Source organism: Etheostoma cragini, chromosome 14, assembly GCF_013103735.1.
Source record: "Etheostoma cragini isolate CJK2018 chromosome 14, CSU_Ecrag_1.0, whole genome shotgun sequence".
In the NCBI taxonomy this organism is placed as follows: Eukaryota; Metazoa; Chordata; class Actinopteri; order Perciformes; family Percidae; genus Etheostoma; species Etheostoma cragini.
Window position 1 is genome coordinate 19,584,684 of NC_048420.1, and position 18,431 is coordinate 19,603,114.

The 18,431-nt window shown below is 41.0% G+C and overlaps 3 protein-coding genes and 1 long non-coding RNA gene across 4 annotated transcripts; 1 reads left to right on the forward strand and 3 right to left on the reverse strand.

Annotated features, from left to right (window-relative positions):
* Positions 1-138: 138 nt before the first annotated feature.
* Positions 139-4,677, reverse strand: LOC117956870. Its single transcript, XR_004659387.1, has 3 exons — positions 4,666-4,677; positions 2,729-2,733; positions 139-1,070 (listed from the first exon to the last, which is right to left on the reverse strand). It is a non-coding gene; the product is annotated as an uncharacterized LOC117956870 (long non-coding RNA).
* Positions 4,678-4,942: 265 nt separating this feature from the next.
* Positions 4,943-7,931, reverse strand: LOC117956869 (XK-related protein 8-like). The gene is made up of 3 exons (XM_034892177.1): positions 7,467-7,931; positions 6,562-6,755; positions 4,943-5,889 (listed from the first exon to the last, which is right to left on the reverse strand). Exons 1-3 carry the CDS (start codon positions 7,760-7,762, stop codon positions 5,090-5,092), a joined length of 1,290 nt encoding a protein of 429 aa, XP_034748068.1. The 5' UTR covers positions 7,763-7,931; the 3' UTR covers positions 4,943-5,089.
* A 1,049-nt stretch (positions 7,932-8,980) lies between these two features.
* xkr8.3 (XK, Kell blood group complex subunit-related family, member 8, tandem duplicate 3) lies at positions 8,981-12,605 on the reverse strand. The gene is made up of 3 exons (XM_034891768.1): positions 11,848-12,605; positions 10,594-10,781; positions 8,981-10,412 (listed from the first exon to the last, which is right to left on the reverse strand). The coding sequence occupies exons 1-3, from the start codon at positions 12,171-12,173 to the stop codon at positions 9,661-9,663; spliced, it is 1,266 nt and encodes a 421-aa protein (XP_034747659.1). The 5' UTR covers positions 12,174-12,605; the 3' UTR covers positions 8,981-9,660.
* Positions 12,606-13,026: 421 nt separating this feature from the next.
* Positions 13,027-18,431, forward strand: srsf4 (serine and arginine rich splicing factor 4). Its single transcript, XM_034891769.1, has 6 exons — positions 13,027-13,295; positions 14,209-14,408; positions 16,147-16,253; positions 16,633-16,847; positions 17,076-17,153; positions 17,542-18,431. Exons 1-6 carry the CDS (start codon positions 13,189-13,191, stop codon positions 18,029-18,031), a joined length of 1,197 nt encoding a protein of 398 aa, XP_034747660.1. The 5' UTR covers positions 13,027-13,188; the 3' UTR covers positions 18,032-18,431.

Below are 18,431 nucleotides of genomic sequence, written 5' to 3' on the forward strand. Positions count from 1 at the left end.
CTGAGCCGACCAAACCACATGACCAGTCAGCTGTCCTGACCTCTCCACTGTGTTGCAACAGCAGACGTATGGTCCTCTTGATTGAGTGATCTGTGGTCAGTAAGTATGTGGCGCTGGTCATACTTCTCACAAACCTGAACCTGATTGTTTTCTCAATGACTCAGGAGTTTACCAGTAGGGTTGGACTTCACGCAAAGTGCACTTCCTGCCCTGCCCTGCCCTCAGACAATGCACGGGTCCAATGAAGACTTTAGTAGCTATTTCCCTAATCCCAACTAAATACTATCCTGTCGTCATAGTTCATGGAAAGTGAAACTCAAATATGTTGGATTTATTTGCGCACTTTAAAAAGATTTAATGAAAGCTTCGTTCTGTTCACATTTATTTACAGCAATGTCATTTGTCATATGAGGCTGTATATTAACTTATTGGGAGAGAATGGGTATTTCAATGTAAAACAAGACATTCAGCACCCCCATATAGCCAAAATGGCATGATCCTCGTTTCATAATACGCCTTTGCAAAGATTCAACGGAGATTGGCAGTCAAATCAGGCTCCTTCAAACGAAGGGTTGAATATTCGACTACTCAGGCTCACCTCAAGGTTTGCGTATGACTTATTTCTAGTGCGAAGACCCAACATACTAAAACACCTTCTTGAAATTGGTATGTGGTTGGGATTTTGGGATACGCAGCTCTGATGTCCAAATTTGGTGAATTTAAAGGAAGGGTTTAATATTTCTTTATATTGGTTGAAAAAAAAGCTCCTACTTCTCAAGCGCCATAAACCATTTAACAAAACTGTGATTACCTGAAAAATGCTTTGACACAAGGCTTCAGGGTTGTCCCCAGGGGCCCATTGTCTCGTTATCCGTCCGTGCTCTCCCCTCGCAACCTCTGACTCAGCTATTACATATTTAGGAGGATCAGAATCCCAGGTTGGGAGGTTTCATTTTAAAGTGTCATCTTTTCTCGGTGAAACCTGTTGTAGCATTTCCTCACCAGAGGTGAGCAGTACACACAAAGCAGTTGTCTAATTTGATAAAACCAGGTCAAAGAAATAACTTGTTCTTAGTTTTACACAAGAGCTGCAACTCTCGATTACTGTCATTATGGATTAATATGTAGACTATTTGGAGACTTTTAGTCAAAAATGCAAAGAATAAGCTGGTTCCAGCTTCTCAACTGAATTTATTTGTGGTTTTCTTTGGCTTACAATATGATAAACTAAATATTTGTTTTTTTTTGGTCAAAACAGGCATCTTTTCTTCCTTCATCTTTGTTTTTTTACATGATAGTCCAAATTCCCAGAACCTAAAGTGACGTCTTTAAATCGCTTGTCCCCAACCAACAGTCCAAAAGCCAAAAATATTTAATCAAGCAAATATTCAGGTCAAAACAAGTGATTCTTTTGTGATACTTTAGGTCTAAGAAATTATTTGAATTAATGTTAAAATAGTTTATCAATTGTGACTAATCACAATTGATTGTACAGCTTTGAATTTTCACCCCAAACCTCTTGCAGACTTATTGGAGTTGAAAAAAACAAAGTAATGACTTTACTCATTACATTTCTACTTTGCTCATTAACTGTATTTCAAGGGATTTTTTCATTTTGTAGACTGTTGGAAAAGCCGCCGGGGTCGATCGCCTTGCCCTGGTCTGTATGAGATTATGACTGAACAATACTGAGCCTGAAGAAGATTTCATATTTACACACATGCAGCTTGACCGTTAAGAATGTGTATTTCTCTGTATTGTTTGCGTGACAGCATATTTATATTGTGCCTTTAACCATCATCTGTATGCATAATCTAATTAAAATATGTAAGATTTGTGTTTGATACATTTATCACTGCATTGTTCTATTATCCAAAGTGTTATCTTTGAAATTTTTTTTTTTTACTCAATACATTTTAAGTGTTTGTTACTATACTTTGTTTGATTTGATTGCTCTGTCTGCACTGTATTCCTAAGGCCTTCTACTAGAAAACAGTATATGCATTTTGGGGGGAAAACTGTTGACGTTCATTGTTTAAAGAAAGCAAACTAAGTGAAGGGCTTAAGATGGTTTACAGTTAATTTGCTGTTAAAATGTTTTAAGAAAACATATCTAATTTGGAGTGACAATACATTTGTTTTACATAAACAATTTCTGCTTTGTATTAGATTTCTGCTTCCTTTTGAAAAGGAGATTAGTTATTTCGATGCTGTGAAACACTTGGCATCACTTAGAGACAATCACAATAATGCATTGTATTTTTAATGCAGGTCAGATTACAACAGTGAAAGGCATGTTTGTTTAGTGTAAGTGAGTTAAAGGTAATTGGGCTCGTCTATCAGTCCTGACACAATAGAGAGACCATATGCAATCTTTGCATTTTCTTCTTGAATGTGTTTTTGTTTTATTTCTTTACTTTGTCTGCATGTCATGTCTGATTTGAAGTATACCATGGCTGTTAAATAATGACCTGGAAATGTTTAAGAGGCTGTATTCTTCTGTGTCCTTTTTCTTTCTAATGCCAAAAACTGTTATTTTAAAAATACTGTTTAGTTTTTTTTATGCATTTCATCTCATTTTCAAGGACCTGGGAGGCCATATACGAACACGTGGAGAGCCTGAATGTGGTCCTGTAAACTGAACACTATCATAATCAATGCTAATTTAATTACAATAATCACTAGTGTCCCCCCCCCCCCCCCCCCCCCCCCCCCCCCCCCCCCCCACAGTAGCTCAACACAGTCCTGTAAGGTTTCCCTGTGTACCTAAGACACTCAATACAGTGTAAATAAACTTTTAAAAGTTTGTGACTACATTTTCTGTTCATTTGTTGGTTTAAAGGGGAACTATTATTTAGCATTTTCAAGGTTCATACTTTTGGTGTGGTGTGTTTGTACTAGAACATCTTTACATGCTTTAATGCTAGAAACTATCTTTCTCATCCTGCCCATGGCTGCTGCTCCTGCCTCCACCCTTTGTATTAGACACTCTGCTGGAGCACCCCCTCTGCTCTGATTGGCCAGCGGGTTACCTGGAATCTCCCCTGCACTCCGGTTTTCTTTGACTATTATTAACCACTGGAGCTACTGCGACCGGGTTTATAGTGGAACTCTGTACCGTGAAAAATCACCTAACACAAACTACCCAACCTGATATGTCCCAGCAGTAATGTGACGCCGACATTGTGGAGAAATGACCAGCATTGCCTACCTAGATTACAGCTATCTTGCATTAGCATGAAGCTACTTCATACTTAGCAGTATGCTAATGTCAGATTGTAGTGGAACGACGCATCACTTTCTACTGTTGACCTGTCTGCGTGCTTCAAATCGCAGGTATTCGGCTTCTGAACCAAACATGACCCAATTGGACATGTTTCAGCCATAGACTGTGAATATTAATGGCCACGGCATGTTTGACGTCACCCGTTGGTTTGTGTAGATCTCCTGTGAGTGTGTATGAGTCAAGAGTTTGCACAGACAGTTGCGAGTTTGCCTGTACGGGCGCCGTCATCTTGGTTGCAGATGTGACAATTTTGGACTTGAGGGAGGAGCCATATGTTAGCAGAGAGACGGCGAAGCTGCTAGCACACTTTCACTGGCAACCTGGATGCAACTGTTGCTGAAAGCTAGCCTACATAATTAGAGGCACCATTAAGCTTCACTAGGTTTTAAATATATCTTTGTCCAATAGTTATATTACAGATATAAGACAGGCCACGAATTGTCAATCACATCATAGCCACGCCCCAAAACACCCCCTGCTTTATCGTCGATTTTTAAATCAAGGAGACCATAATTAAAAAAATAACATAAGTAAATCATCATTCTGAGTTTTAGAAGACTTAAAAATAGCGATTGAGACCATAAACCCATTATAAAAATGGTTACTGAGGTAATAAATCAAGTGAGAAGTGGGCCCCTTTCTCATAAACTTCTACAGAAACCGACCTCCTTATGCAACCGCACCTGTCGCCCACTGCTGGAATTCAGACAGAATGAAGGTTTAAGAAACTTTAAGGCATTTGCAGCACGTCGCCAACGGGTGCTTTGTCCATTGATATCAAATATGTCTATGGTTTCAGCGGTAATTCAACCCGAAATTGGGGAGATTTTAACAACATTGGCATCGTTGGCGATGGCATCGTTTACTAGGCTACTGTTAGCATATAGCTAGCTACTATAGTTAGCAGTGAATTAGCTATACATTTTCTACACTCAAACATCGCAGATAAAAGTTTTAAACCAGATACTACATACACAATCTTTCCGGACAAATGTGACCCGAAACTGTGGAGAGTGAACAACATTACCAGCCAAGATGACATACTTTACTTCCGTTAGCATGTAGCTACATGCAACAACGTTAACACCACTGCAGAACCCACTAGAGTCCTTCCTACCTGGAGCAGAGGACCAATCAGAGAAGGCCGGAGAGGGGAACGTCAGTAATGTTGACAGCGTGAAGCTCAGTCAAGGCTTCATGTTATTTAATGTCGGTGGTGTAGCATTACACTCAGCCAACAGCAGAAAAAAACTGTTGAAACGTTCACCACAAATGGAAATCTGAGCATTTGGGCTCACGAGGATTTGAAAATCCGACATAACATTGTAGATATGACAGAAAATACAGAAAATCAAATCATGTCCACTTAAAAAACGTACAATTACATCTTAATAAGCCACATCAGGTATAAATAAATTATTGAACACATTTACAATAACATCTGGTTCTTGTCGAGGAATGTTGCCATTCGGGAAGAACATAAGTGCATCCGTTAATAATATTTATAGTTAAAACTAATTAAACTTCAAGCAGAGGGTGCAGACCTCTACTAAAGCATGCACTGTCCCACAATGTTTTTAATAGAATTTTTGCCGGTAGTTTTCCCCATAATCCTGCTGACAGATAAACAAGGCCACAAGCAGGCAAACTGCATACAAATACAGCAGTCTTGACTTGAACCTAAGTTAAATCCGCAGTTATTTAGGAAGCAGGTCCTCAAAAACCCATGATCTTGACTGATAAGGTCAAGTCTGCGTGACTCAGTCTGACCTTTCGTGTCTGGTGGATCTCAAGTTATTCCGGTCAGGAGTAGAAGTTTTCAGCCAACTTCCTCATTCTTTTATTGCAGCGCTTGATGTCGGGTGCTGGTGGGCTGGGTCCGCTACGATTTGTAACGTCTTCCTCTGGGTCATGGTCTATGTGTGTAACCCTGAGTTGGGACATAGGAAAGTCTACCTCATCTTCAGCAAAGGCGCTCATCCCAGTAGGTCCCTGTCCAGCTTTGGACCCTTTAGTGGTGTCCCCTTTCAACTCCCCTTTAGCAAGGTTTGGATGGTAGCAGCGATAATATATCATTTTTGATAAGAGACCAAGGATGTAAACTGCAATCACAATGACAGCAGTGATGCAAGCATACAGGGGTTGAATTTCAAAATAAGGCGGTTCTGTTATCATCTTCCAGCACCACAAACTGCAGAGGAGCGAAATGTCAACAAACATGTACCCGTGATAGAGCATAGTCCTGTACCTTGTCCTCCCCTCAACCACATTAAACCAGTCAAAATACAAAATGAGGCCCACAGTTGCTCGGTAAAGCCATTCTCCGCAAGGGCTATCCATGAAGTTTGTCTTGGATCGCCAGACGAAGAAGAATAAAACCACCCAAGAGCAAAAGAAGTGGGTGAAGATGAAGCACGGCAGCATGGAGGCAAAGAGGCCGAGTGCGGTGAGGCGAGACGAGATGAGAAACAGGTTCCAGAGGAAGTAGACCGCCGATGAAATCATCTGCTGCTTCTCCTTGTCGGGCAGGAAGGAGCGCAGGGAGCGGTGGTACATGGTCACACTGGAGGCGATGGCTGAGGCGGACCCAAAGGCCTTCAACACTGAGGAGGAGAAGAAGAATGAATAAATGAATGAGGTCCAGACATGATTGCAATGCAACGGTAAGTCAACCAGAGAAGTGTTGTAAAAACCTTTTTCATCTTGGTGAAGGGTAGAAAGTAACTTCATACTACTCTGGAGTATCCTTTTCCTGCATGTGCAGCTCTGTTTGAGTGCATTAAGACTCAGAAATACACTTTATATTCAGCCCATTTTTAAAGTTGCACTCAACTTCTTCTAGAATAGACGAAGATTACAGTATAACCTTCAATTGTGTTGTAAGAGGATATTACTTTAAACACTGGGAAATCCTCTATTTTTTAAAGTGTCAGTCCACCAAAATTATTTGCTCAGTACTAGTATCTGGCCATAGAGATTATCAAGTAGAATGGAAACATATATCAAGTAGATCTACATGGTACTTAAGTGCAAAAGTAAAATTCCACTAATGAATTTGGTTGTAATGACCCTTTAAAGAGAAGAAAGTTATGACCCTTTTAACTGATATTTTGAGAGTTATCTTTAAAAGAGCCACCTTTTGCATTTTTACTTCAACACTTCTAATTAGATTCAATCATGCTTGTGCCTTATAGTCATAGCTAAGTTTGAGTTTGGCGACTGACATTTCTGCCCCCAAAACTACATGATGTAGAGACACGAGCAACACACTCCACCTGCCACAGCGCTGAGCTCGCCGCGCTGCATAATGATGGTGAGCATGAGGACGAGCTGAGGGGCGCTCTCTGAAAAGGTCTCTATGAGCCGCAGCATGCTCAGGTCGTGGCTCAGGTACACAGCAAAACTCCCGGGCTCAGCCTTCTCCTTCGAGAAGAAACTCCGTAAAGAGATCTCTACGACACCTGCATGCCTGAGAAGGAAAAAAGTTGTTAGACGGAGAGCAAACAAAAAAAAAAGGTACAACTTTTGTAATGACCACATATTACATAATATAATAACCAGTTGTACCAACTGAATCGTCATGTAAAAGCCATTCATTCATATTGATTTATTTGGCAGACTCATAGCTTATTATAGCACGATAAGGAGTTACAAACAAACCAAACCAGAGTGACAAAGTGTTCCAAACTCTAATCAGATAACAGAAACAAGAAAATTATGATATAACGCGTGGTACTTCTACTGTATTTCTGTAATTGTGGTCACATAAATAATGATAATATATCCTTTATCATTAATCACATTAAGAGGAAATGCAGCAATGATGTAATTCATAGCAGAAGATGCCTTAATGTACTGTTTTCTTCTTTCAAAGTTACTGTTTTCTGTATACTAACGTTACATATTATTCACACCACTTGTGTGTGGAAGTATACTATAGCACAATTGTTCCATTCAGACTATTCATATACTTTCCATTTCCTGTAAACTCAAGCATTTCTTCAAGGGTGGAGCTAACAGATAAAGTAACATGTAACAAAAAGAAGAAAGAACCGGCATCCTCTAAGAAAAAAAACCCAATTTTAAACAGCTTCCTTTCCTGCATTTACATCCAGAAGGAAAAACAACCAAGGCACTTCAAAAGCACAAAGATTATTTTAGTATACAAGGCAAACACAACCTGAAGTAGATTCCCAGCTGGAACACATGAAGAATCTTGAGCTGGCACTGGCTCAGGCATTTCTCAACCTTCGTCAGCCTCTCAAAGTGCTCGTAGCTGTACCACAGCCAGCTGAAGGCCTGAACAAGAAAGGACGAGCCCAGGAGGAACAGCAGCAGGATACCGAGGCTCACATAAGCCTCTTCCTGGTAGAAAGACACAACAGCATATACATCCAGCACTATGTCCAGCAGGAGGAACAGCAGACCCACGCAAACTAAGAGGAAGTCTATTAGAGAGTACTTAAACACACCCATACTAATACTGTCAAAATAAAGTTCACATATCCGCTCAAACTGCCTGCTTCTAGCGCCTAGTACTTCTTCTAGTGCTTACATACTTTAAAACAGAGCTGTTAACACGCCACCCGTAAACATCAAAAATGAAGAAAGGCAACTGAAAGTATGCAAGGGGCAAAGGTTCGGTGTTCAAATACTCTGTAACCCCACCCACTGGCCCTCCTATAATGAAACGTGATTTGTCGAAGGCTTACTGTTTCCAGTTTCCTTACTTCACAGTGCTGTAGAGAGAGGTCTGGCAAGGCAAGACTACCTGTTTACTTACATACAACTTACTGTATGTGGATATTTTTGATATTTTATATTCTTATCTTATGTTTTTTGTCAACACTGTGAAGGGATTGCTTCAATCTCATTGCACAGGTACTGTGAACTTGTGTGTAATGACAATAAAGGCACTCTATTCTTTTTTATTCTAAACCTTTAAGAGTTAAAAACATTCCAATATTTAAATAAAGTGACTTTACTGAGCGGTAAATTACCGTGCAAATCAAAGCACAAAGTAGAACGGATAATACAACATTGTCACCACTTTAATAATTGCACATGGCAAATGAGGTAAAATATTAACAACCAGCCTTGACTTTTGGTTTGTTGGCAAATAAGTGGATCTACAACACTTTGTATGAACATTCGCAGAACTTAACATGAAACAATGTGACAAATTAGATTAACTTTAAGAGCACCCACAGAAATGTGGATAAAACATGTACCGTCTAAAATAGCGAGTTTTGTCTATGTAGCACTGTGCTTTACACTGCTACTTAAGTAAACAGAGACATTTAGCACATCGGATCACAAGATAAGCAAACATTACTGGTTTTGTACCTATAGCTAGTGATGACATATTTTGTAAAATATGTACTAACAATTCTTATTTGAAGAAATAACACTTGACTTTGACACCATCAATATCATCCTGATAAAACCGAGTACCCAGTCAAGTGGTCTAAAAACAGCACGGTAACTGAAAACAGAAAGTATAAAAAGGAGAGAGACTGGTTGAAATCTACATTCAAAGTCATTTAAATAAGTTCCATCAGTAGTACATGTAACAACCAAACACACAAACACACATTTAGATGACTGTTGTTGCCATGGAAAAACCTCAGAAATCCAATCTTGGTAGGTAAATTTAGAGATTATCCACATGAATTGACAAAACAAGGTTGTTTATTTGGGAGATACAAGGCAACAACAGCAACAACAGCAACAACCAACCCATATGATCATATGGTACATATGAAAATAGTTGTCCCCATAACTAAATTTACTTGTCTTATCTGTAAAGTTAACAACATTCAAGTTGCTTTGTAGAAAATGTATCAAATAAAACTAACACCTGACTATATTGGGTTAGCAATGAGCTTATCAAATACCCCCAGTTTCAAGTAGAGTGGAGAACATTTGCAAATGTATACAGTGAGATTATAACAGATTTTTCATTAAAGTTTGTAGTGTGGAAATATCAATGGTGCTGTTAGAACATTGTGGCAAGATTGCAAAACAACTAGCGGGACTGGATTCGTATATGGCATTTGCATCAATGTGATGAAGTATCTGGATAGTTAAAAAAAACAATTATTAGTTATTTTAACAGTTCTTCCAGGAATTTACTATATCCCAATATACTGTAGGTACTGATGTATGTACCGATTTGAAAAGGATTTTATCCATATTGACCTCTCTTGGTTTCAGGTACCGTTTTTGAGCCTCTATTTTGGTTCATATTATACTGAGCACCCGGTTATATTGCATCACAGATAGGACACCGGAGTCCTAAGAGCGATGGTTGCATACTATCACTACCAAAGAAGGACATACACTGTTGAATTTGGCAAACTAAAAATCAAACATCACAGATTTGACGGCTCCGCTCTGTTTGTGCTATCAGTGTTTCTAATGACTCCTTGCTCGGAGTAAAAATGAGCAGCATGGCAGGCCATGCGTTTGTTGAGGAGCTGGGGGGACAGGGTGCCGTCCTGGATGGAGACGTCTCTAAAGGACACTTCTGCATCAGGAAGATCATCGGGCAGTCCTGGCTCCCTCACCGGTGGCCTCCACAGCTTGGGGTGGAAGCAGCAGTAGTAGAGGGTTTTAAAGAGCAGTCCCAAGAGGTAGATGACAAGTAGATTGATGAGCAGAGTGAGGGCGTATGACTCAGTCTGGACAGGGTCCCTGTAACACCACCAAGTCACCAGCAGGATTCCTCCATCAGTGGTGATGAAAGAATGATAGATGATGCTCCTGCCTCTGGTCTGACCCTCTGCTACATTAAACCAGCTGAAGTACCAAATAAGCCCTACGGTGGCCCGGTAGAGCCACTCCCCACCGACGCTGTCCATGAAGTCTGTCCCTTGTCGCCAGGCCCACAACACAAAGATGAGCCCCAGCATCAAGAAGTGGGCAGCGATGTACCCGGACAGGACTGAGGCAAAGAGAGCAAGGGCCATCACACGTGGGGCAATTAGCAGCAGGTTCCACAGGAAGTAGATCAAAGAGGAACACCAGCCCTGCTTGGCCTTGTCAGGGAGGAAGGAGCGCAGGGAGCGGTGGTAATCCACCACCATCCAGGCTATGGAAGTGGTTGATGCAGCAATGCTCACAACTGCAAAAATCAGAAGTTAAACCATCAGTGTAGCAACCAAGAGGAAGTGAACACACATTTGGTGTTCCATGACTTACCACGACTCAGACTCGGAGTGTTTTTCCAAGCTAAACTAGGTAGATAAAATCTTTGTTCACACACCAAAACACTTTGCTTTTGTTGTAGAGTGGAAGTAACTCACACTGAACAGTCCTGGCTTTGTTTGTGTGCAGCATGACGTAGATCATCAGAGTGAGCTGAGGAGCACTCTCGCAGAATGTCTCGATAAGCCGGAGCATGCTGAGGTCGTGTGTCAGGTAAACAGCGTACTCCGACCCTTCCTCTTTCCGCCACCAGACCCTGAAGCCTTGGCGTATGGCGGAGATGTGCCTACGTGGATCAATTTGTCAGAGAAGGGCTGTTACAGTATACATGACACATGGATTGTGAGAAAATGGCCGCGCATGCCAAACCCATGAAGCTCAACATACTTTTTTAAGGGTGAATAGAGGCAATGTAGCATGATGCACTTGAAAAGCACTGACTCATATTAGTCGAGCCCTTTAAACATTCCCTTTTCTTCTGAGTCACTAGATTTAGTACTGGGCCACACCTGACATTTTCATTCATGGTCACAGCACCTGTCAAATGACAATACCCACTTGCTTGTCTGATACTTTGCACAAATATCCAAGAAATACTCCTACAGTGGAAATAGTTTGTGCTCAGGTAGTAGTATTTCAGTTTTGTCAAGATTAAAGTGTGTTTTCATCACACAAGCTGGACGTTTGAGTTCATTTAACCTGTTGTTGAAACAAATTTCCTCACCTTGAGAAACTGCCATCAGACGAGCATTTACAGTCCCAATAAATAGATGTAGGCAGTTTGATTCCATATATAAACTTGAATATGAAGTTTAACCAACAACCAAGTAGTTTGCTGCATTAGCTCAGTATTATTGTACTAATTTGATGGGTTCACCAACATTTACCTAACTGCATTCACTGCAGTACTGTACAATTTTGAGTTTACATTATCGGCTACAATTTGGAGGCAGATATTTTACTTTTTACTTGAATATTTATTTGACAGCTTTAGTTACTTTGAAGATTCAGATTAATACAAAATATAAATCAAGTAATGCGTTACCATATAAATACTGTAGCTTAACATATATCCAGAATATAAAGTCTTTCAAATTATCCCCAACATTTCCAGCTGCAGCAGTGTGATGTGTACATTATGCATCACTAATTGTAATTAAGTGTTATTATCTGCTATATATTATTCTTAAATGGGCCATCCTGCATACTGAGTAGTTTTACTTCTGTTTTACATTAAGCTGATGATACTTTTGTAATTTTTTTGTATCTCAGGGAGTTTAATAGTAGAGTATTTACAACAGTATATATTACAGTAACTTCGTCCGCACTGCACATTTATTTTTGCTGTCTACCTGCAAAGGAAACCCAGCTGCAGCACATGTAACACGCAGGAGAGCTTCACTTGGTCCCTGAAGAACACGGTTCCTCCTTCGGTCCGCGCGCTGAACATCTGCAGCTGTCGGTCATACTTGAACCAGAACCAGCTGAACATCTGGACGACGACTGACGACAGGACCATGAGGCCGACCACCACCCAGAACCAGAACAATTCCCCGCGGCAGTAAAACTCGGTGGCCACCCAGACGTCCGAGCCCCAGTCCACCAAAAACGTACACACTCCGATCACAGAGAAGAAAAAATCGACCCAGGAGTATTTTGAAAAAGTCGCGCGCTCCATAACCGTTTTGTCTGTTAGCTAGTTGACCAACCAACTGACCTGTTGCTGGTTAGCTAACATTCGGCTAACGTCCTGCCCCGTTATTTCCCTCCCAAAGAGACTTCACTTTCTTCAACCCATTGAAGAAAAAAGTTGCCAACACTTTTCATATTTGAGCAACTGTTTCAACTTACTTAAAGCGGGGGTATTAAAGTGGTACATGCATGATTTTAGGATGAAAAAAATAATAACCGGCACACAGGAGAGCAGTGTAATCCCTGACTGTGTACAGTCGTTAGCCCCGCCCACCGCTGCTCAGACGTCTCGCTGTAGCGGCAGGTCACTAACTTCGGTAGGCCTACGTGAAGGTTTTAACTTTTAAAAGCCACTTTGGACAAACCCGCATGATCTAAATTAAAGTTTAAACGGTCAGTCGATTAATCTAGTCGCCCATCATAAACATTATCAACTAATCGTTAAAGGCATTTTCCAATGCCAAAAATGTGTTCTTCCCAGCCAGACTGTGTGGATTGCTTTACACACCATGTAGTGGTGTGTAAAGTAACGTTACATTTACTCAAGTAGTGGATTAAGTACTACGTCCTCGGAGTGCCTGCACCCTGAATGACTGGCGTTGTGTGCATTTCTTTGTGGATTGAGCGTTTTGGTATTTGCACAGTACTTATACAGCATTAAAAAAAAAAGAAATCTCGATTTTTACAATATAGGATATTTTAACCTGTTAATTGATTATGGGAATAGTTCGCTATTAATTTTCGGTTGATCAATTAGTCCAATGATAGTCTCAGCACTGATATAGATAACTTGTATGGGAGTAATGGGGCCACCTGAGAGACTTCACCCAGGCCATCCGAGCCCTCTACACCGGAAGACACGCCCCCAGCAGCCGCAACCTATTGTATCAAAGGACCGCGTGTATCCATCTTTTTCAGCCTCGCGCCTCATCTCCGTCTGTGCTTGTTCGGTTTTAGCCAGATCCCACATTTCGCTAGATTAGCAAGCGCAAACTAGCAAGATGTCGAGGGTGTACATCGGAAGATTGAGCTACAGGGCCAGAGAAAAGGACGTGGAGAGGTTCTTCAAAGGATACGGGAAGATACTAGAAGTCGATCTGAAAAATGGGTAACGTTTGTCGATGTCCGTTCTTTGTGAAGCTAACGCCTCTATAGGCCGCAACAAGATAACGTGCAGACTGGTCCTTGTTGTTTGCAGTGGCCTGCTAATGCTAGCTAGTATGTCTAATATCTCAATAAAAGCCGTCGCGAATGTTATCTACAGTAAAGTTTTAGTTTTGCTAAACCTCTTATTTTCTCTTTGCAATGTTAAAGGTTGGCCTTTCGCGTTGAGCGTTAGCATAGCTATCGCGACCACGGCTAAGCTAACTCACTTAGCTAGCTAGCTAAGGTTAGACGTGGCAATGTCACTGGCGGCTGTGTGAATTGCAAGCAATCCGTGAGCTAGCTCAACAAGTCCAAGTCCCTATGGTTAAGTCACACTCGTTATTAACTTAAGATCGACCTAAAAAAAAACGTGCGTTGTCTTTATTGTGAAATTCTGGGCCGAAACAGATGTTTAGTTTTTAGTTGTGACAGGGAAACGAAGAAGTCTTAATTATAATTTAAAAAAAGTAGCTGATCAGTTCGCTAAGTCCTTTACAATCTCAAACATACACGTATATAAAACATTTACTACAACCTTACTTCACCTGAAAAATAACTGTTTCATAAGTCCGTTTAGCTCGCTATATAACTAGCTAGCTAACGTTGACAATAACATTTCATTAATTGGCTAGCCCAACAAACAAATGCAAACGTAATAACAAATTATATTGCATTGAAACAAGTTTTTTTTTTTTTTTAGGAAATGTTAACACATCAGTGTCCAACATTTAGTTTATCCTGTTGCTAGTGAAAGTTAAGACTCTGTAGTGTACTCTGTGGGTTTGACCAGAGTGTGCAAACCTGACCTCCGCTGTGTTTTCCAGTAAAAACATTGTCAAAATGAGTGTTAAAACGTGTTTTCTTCTGTTATAAAGGTATGGGTTTGTTGAATTTGATGACCCCCGTGATGCAGATGATGCTGTGTATGACTTGAACGGCAAGGAGTTGTGTGGGGAAAGGGTCATTGTGGAGCACACCAAGGGACCCCGTCGTGATGGAGGTTATGGTGGTGGTGGTGGTGGTGGTAGTGGAGGAGGAGGAGGCGGCGGCGGCAGTGGAAGCGGAAGCGGAAGAAGTAAGTGTTCAACAGAGATTTGTGTTAATTTCACATGAATAATATCATTGATGAGGGGTTTATTCATTACAGGGAACCATTAATCTAAATTTCAAAGGGGCGGCAAAATTGTAAGCTTGTCCTTGGTGGCTGATGTGCATTCAATTTACACCCTAGTGTTTGTATTAGAAATTGTAGATTTGACGCTGATAAAGGTTGGTTGACTATGGCTGAAGCGTGTGGCTGTAAGTGGAACCTTGAACTGGGTGATGTGATATAGGAAAAGATTGCGTTTGTTATGATACTGTGTCACAAAATCTGTCCGGAAAAGTGATGCAATAACCTCAGCATTATAAGTCCTAGAAACGTCAGAATAGGCTTAATTGCTGGAAACGACGGACGTGGGCAGCAACTGAGAGATCTGGGTGGGAAAAAACACACGATGCCATGGAGTAACACATAAGTAAAACTTTTGGCCAGTATTGCTCGGCTCGCCTGGTACCATTTCTCCATCCCTTATCACTGAAAAGAGTCTAACCTCCTCTTAACATGCACATCTTTAAATGGAACTGTTTTCATTTCAGCTTTTGCCTTTGAGTCGCACACGCCCATCCACACCCCTTCCCCTTAATTTCACCAGTATTTACTATTGTTCTGGCCTCAATGAGCCCTCTGGGTGTTCTGGTCTGATTAACATAAAGTCTCAGTTTCTGTTTTTAATCACCTTGCAAATAGATTAGCAGACAGTGTACGGTACACCACATAAGTGTTTTTTTTGTTTGTTTTTTTCACCAGCTGAAGAGTGGGCATAACAGATTTCATTTTGGTACATGTCACAATTATATTTGTGTGCACCAGAGCCACCAATGACATGAAAACTATCTTGGGTTACCATTTGATGGATAGAAAAATGAGTAATATGTGATGGGGAAATGGCTTACTGATGGAAAAAGGGATATAAATGTCTTCATTTGAATACTGTAAAATAATTATTTGATTGTTAAATATCTTGTATATTGATGTCTTGTTCCATTTATTATTATTTTACTTAAAGTGACTGTCAATTTAAAGGTAAAAGATTTAACAAAGAACCTCAATGTTTTAATTGAAAGAGTCCTTTGCTGACTGCCTGCCCCTATTGCTGGCCATGGTGTCCCCCCTTTCCAAGAGTGTGGTTTGACCATTCTGGGCCCCTGGGCAGACCAAAAAAGGGAGCCATTGTGAATGAAGACCGCTTTTCCCATTAGGCCCAGGCCGGGTGGTGAGGATGCCATGGGGGTTAGGAACAGATGTGGGTTCAGCTCTTATAGGTGCCTGAAAAAAGAACATGTTTTGTAACAGTGAATTGTTTTTTTGTTTTTTTAATATAGGATAGCTTAGAAACTTGCTTTAGTTCACCGTAAGTACTTCCTTGATCAGTTTTGTTTTTGAATGAGATTCTCTTTTTTTCCTACTTGGAGAATAGGCCCATTGAAATTTTTACCAAAATTTAATTAGCTACAAATGTGTTGTATAGGTTTAGGCTTTTAAATATATATTTTTTTATTTGTAGACAGAAATATCTTAAGAATATAATATATTTAGGTTTTTTAAGTCTTTTTTATATTTTTTTTCACCTTTGCTTTCCCCCCTCTTTGTTTCCTTTTCCCAAGTGAATATTGCTATTTTTTAGAGTCTAGCTTGGAGTTTAGTATGAATGCACCATCACAGTTTCTCTTTGGTCCTCATTTTTCTTTCCTTTCCTTGTTAACTTTAAAAGGTGGATATGGACGGTGGGGAAGAGACAGATATGGTCCACCTATACGGACAGATTATCGGCTCATTGTTGAGAATCTTTCCAGCCGCTGCAGCTGGCAGGACCTGAAGGTAAGAAGCTTTTTTTCCTTGCGTAACGTGTTTATTTTAACAAAGTTATGTCTAAAGCCAATATGTCATACACCGTGTTCTCATTTGTCTACTGTCTTGTTCTTAAGAACTTTTATATTTGGATAAAAAAAATAGGATAACTGTTTTACTTGGATTTCCACAACAGTTACATGAATGTTGAAATACATTACTGTGCAAGTTTGAAAAACTTAACCACTGAAAAATAAAGACAGTGTGCTCCTTTTGCCACAGAAAGATACACAACGGCAAAAAGACGTATATGCAAATCACCGCACATTGTTGCAGCGTCGGCCATCTGATCATATCCCTTAAGTCAGTTCTTTCCCTCTGATCGCTGTGATTTCTTTTTCTTTAAAAGGACTACATGAGGCAGGCAGGGGAGGTGACTTATGCTGACACCCACAAGGGCCGGAAAAATGAGGGGGTGATAGAGTTCAGGCTCTACTCTGACATGAAGAGGGCCCTGGAGAAGCTCGATGGCACAGAAGTGAACGGTAGAAAGATCCGGCTCATCGAGGACCGGCCTGGAGCCAGACGCAAACGTTCTTATTCTCGCAGTCGCAGCCATTCCAGGTTAGACACAGATTCCTGATGCATATTGATGTTTCTAAATATAGCAGTAGGACATGAGGAACTTTAGCTGGATTGCACTGGGGTTTTAGCTGTGCTTCAGATGTAATGCTTGAAAGGAGCATCCAGTTAGATATAAAAAGAGCTGGCTTAGTAGCAGATGAAGCTTTGTAACAATCCCCGGTCCAGGCGATGGTAACGTTGCTAATTGTTTTCTCCATGTTTTCTCAGGTCCCGCTCCAGGAGCCGCAGGTCTCGCAAGAGCCGCAGCCGCAGTGAGAGCAGCAGTCGCAGCCGCTCCCACTCCAGGTGAGAAATCTAGACTCAAGACACTCAATGCTCTTAGCAGCTGCATTTAAATTCCACATTAAAATATTGGCACTCAAGTAGCAGTAAGATGAGAGCACATTTTTATAAATAGATTTTTCCAGGAACATGCACAGGTGTGCATGGAGTTCATAACTGGTGATGAAAAGTAGAAGTCTGATATCTACAGCTGTTTTTTTTGTTTTTAATAAATCTTAGGCCAAGGCTTTATAGCCTAGTTTCTCTGTCCACTGATAGTTTATCTACTATTCCACCAGCAAATAATTGTGGGATGTCAGGTTGTGGTAGGACAGTAGAAATAATCCCCGAATCCTTTGTGCACAGCATAGAATCAAAAACACTTGGTTGTACTTTCTGATGTTGTTCACAGGGCGGCGTCGAACTCCCGCAGCCGATCTCGTAGCAAGAAGAATAAGATAAAGAGCAAAAAAGAGGAAGAAGAGCGCAGCAACGGCGCTCCAAAGAACAAGGACCGCAGCAGGAGTCGCAGCCCCAAGAGCAAAAAGAGCAAGAAAGACGGGAAGAAGAACAAGAAGGACGACTCCAGGTCCAGATCTCGCTCCCGCTCCAGGTCTCGTTCTAGATCAGGGATTAAGGATCGCTCTAGAAAATCAGGCTCAAAGGGCCGTGCGCAGCCCAAGAGCGACGACGAGGGTGCCGAGCCTCAAAGGGGCTCTCGCTCCCGTTCACGCTCCCCTGCTGAATCCAAATCCAGAGCCAGGTCTAAATCAAAGTCCAAATCCAAATCACGTTCTCCCTCACCTGCCAAAGCCCGCTCCCGCTCCCGATCGGCCTCCCGTTCAGAGTCCCGCTCCAAATCCCGCTCCCAGTCTCGCTCGCGGTCTCGTTCCCGCTCTTAATTCTGATTTTTGTTTTTTGTCATGAGCCCTTATCCCTGTGTCTCCCTTTGCCCTCCATTTACATTCCCCAGATCCCACAACACTACCCCTGCCTCCTGTTTTTTGATAAATAGCTGTAGAATACCAGGCATTTGTCTTTTATGCACACGCTACTCCATTTCATTTGACTTTTACTCTACATCTTTTTTCATTAGAGCAGTCTTGTATGAGGGTGTTTGTAAAATAACAGGGTGCAATCTCAGTTTTATAAGTTTAAATGATGGTATGTGTCTTAGCCTTTTTTAATCAAATGTAGAAGCATACTGTTGTCAAAATGCTGGGTGGGACTACGTTGTAACATCTCACCTTTTTGTGAAATCCTTGTATCATTTTATTTCAGAATAAAAATGCCTGTTCTACA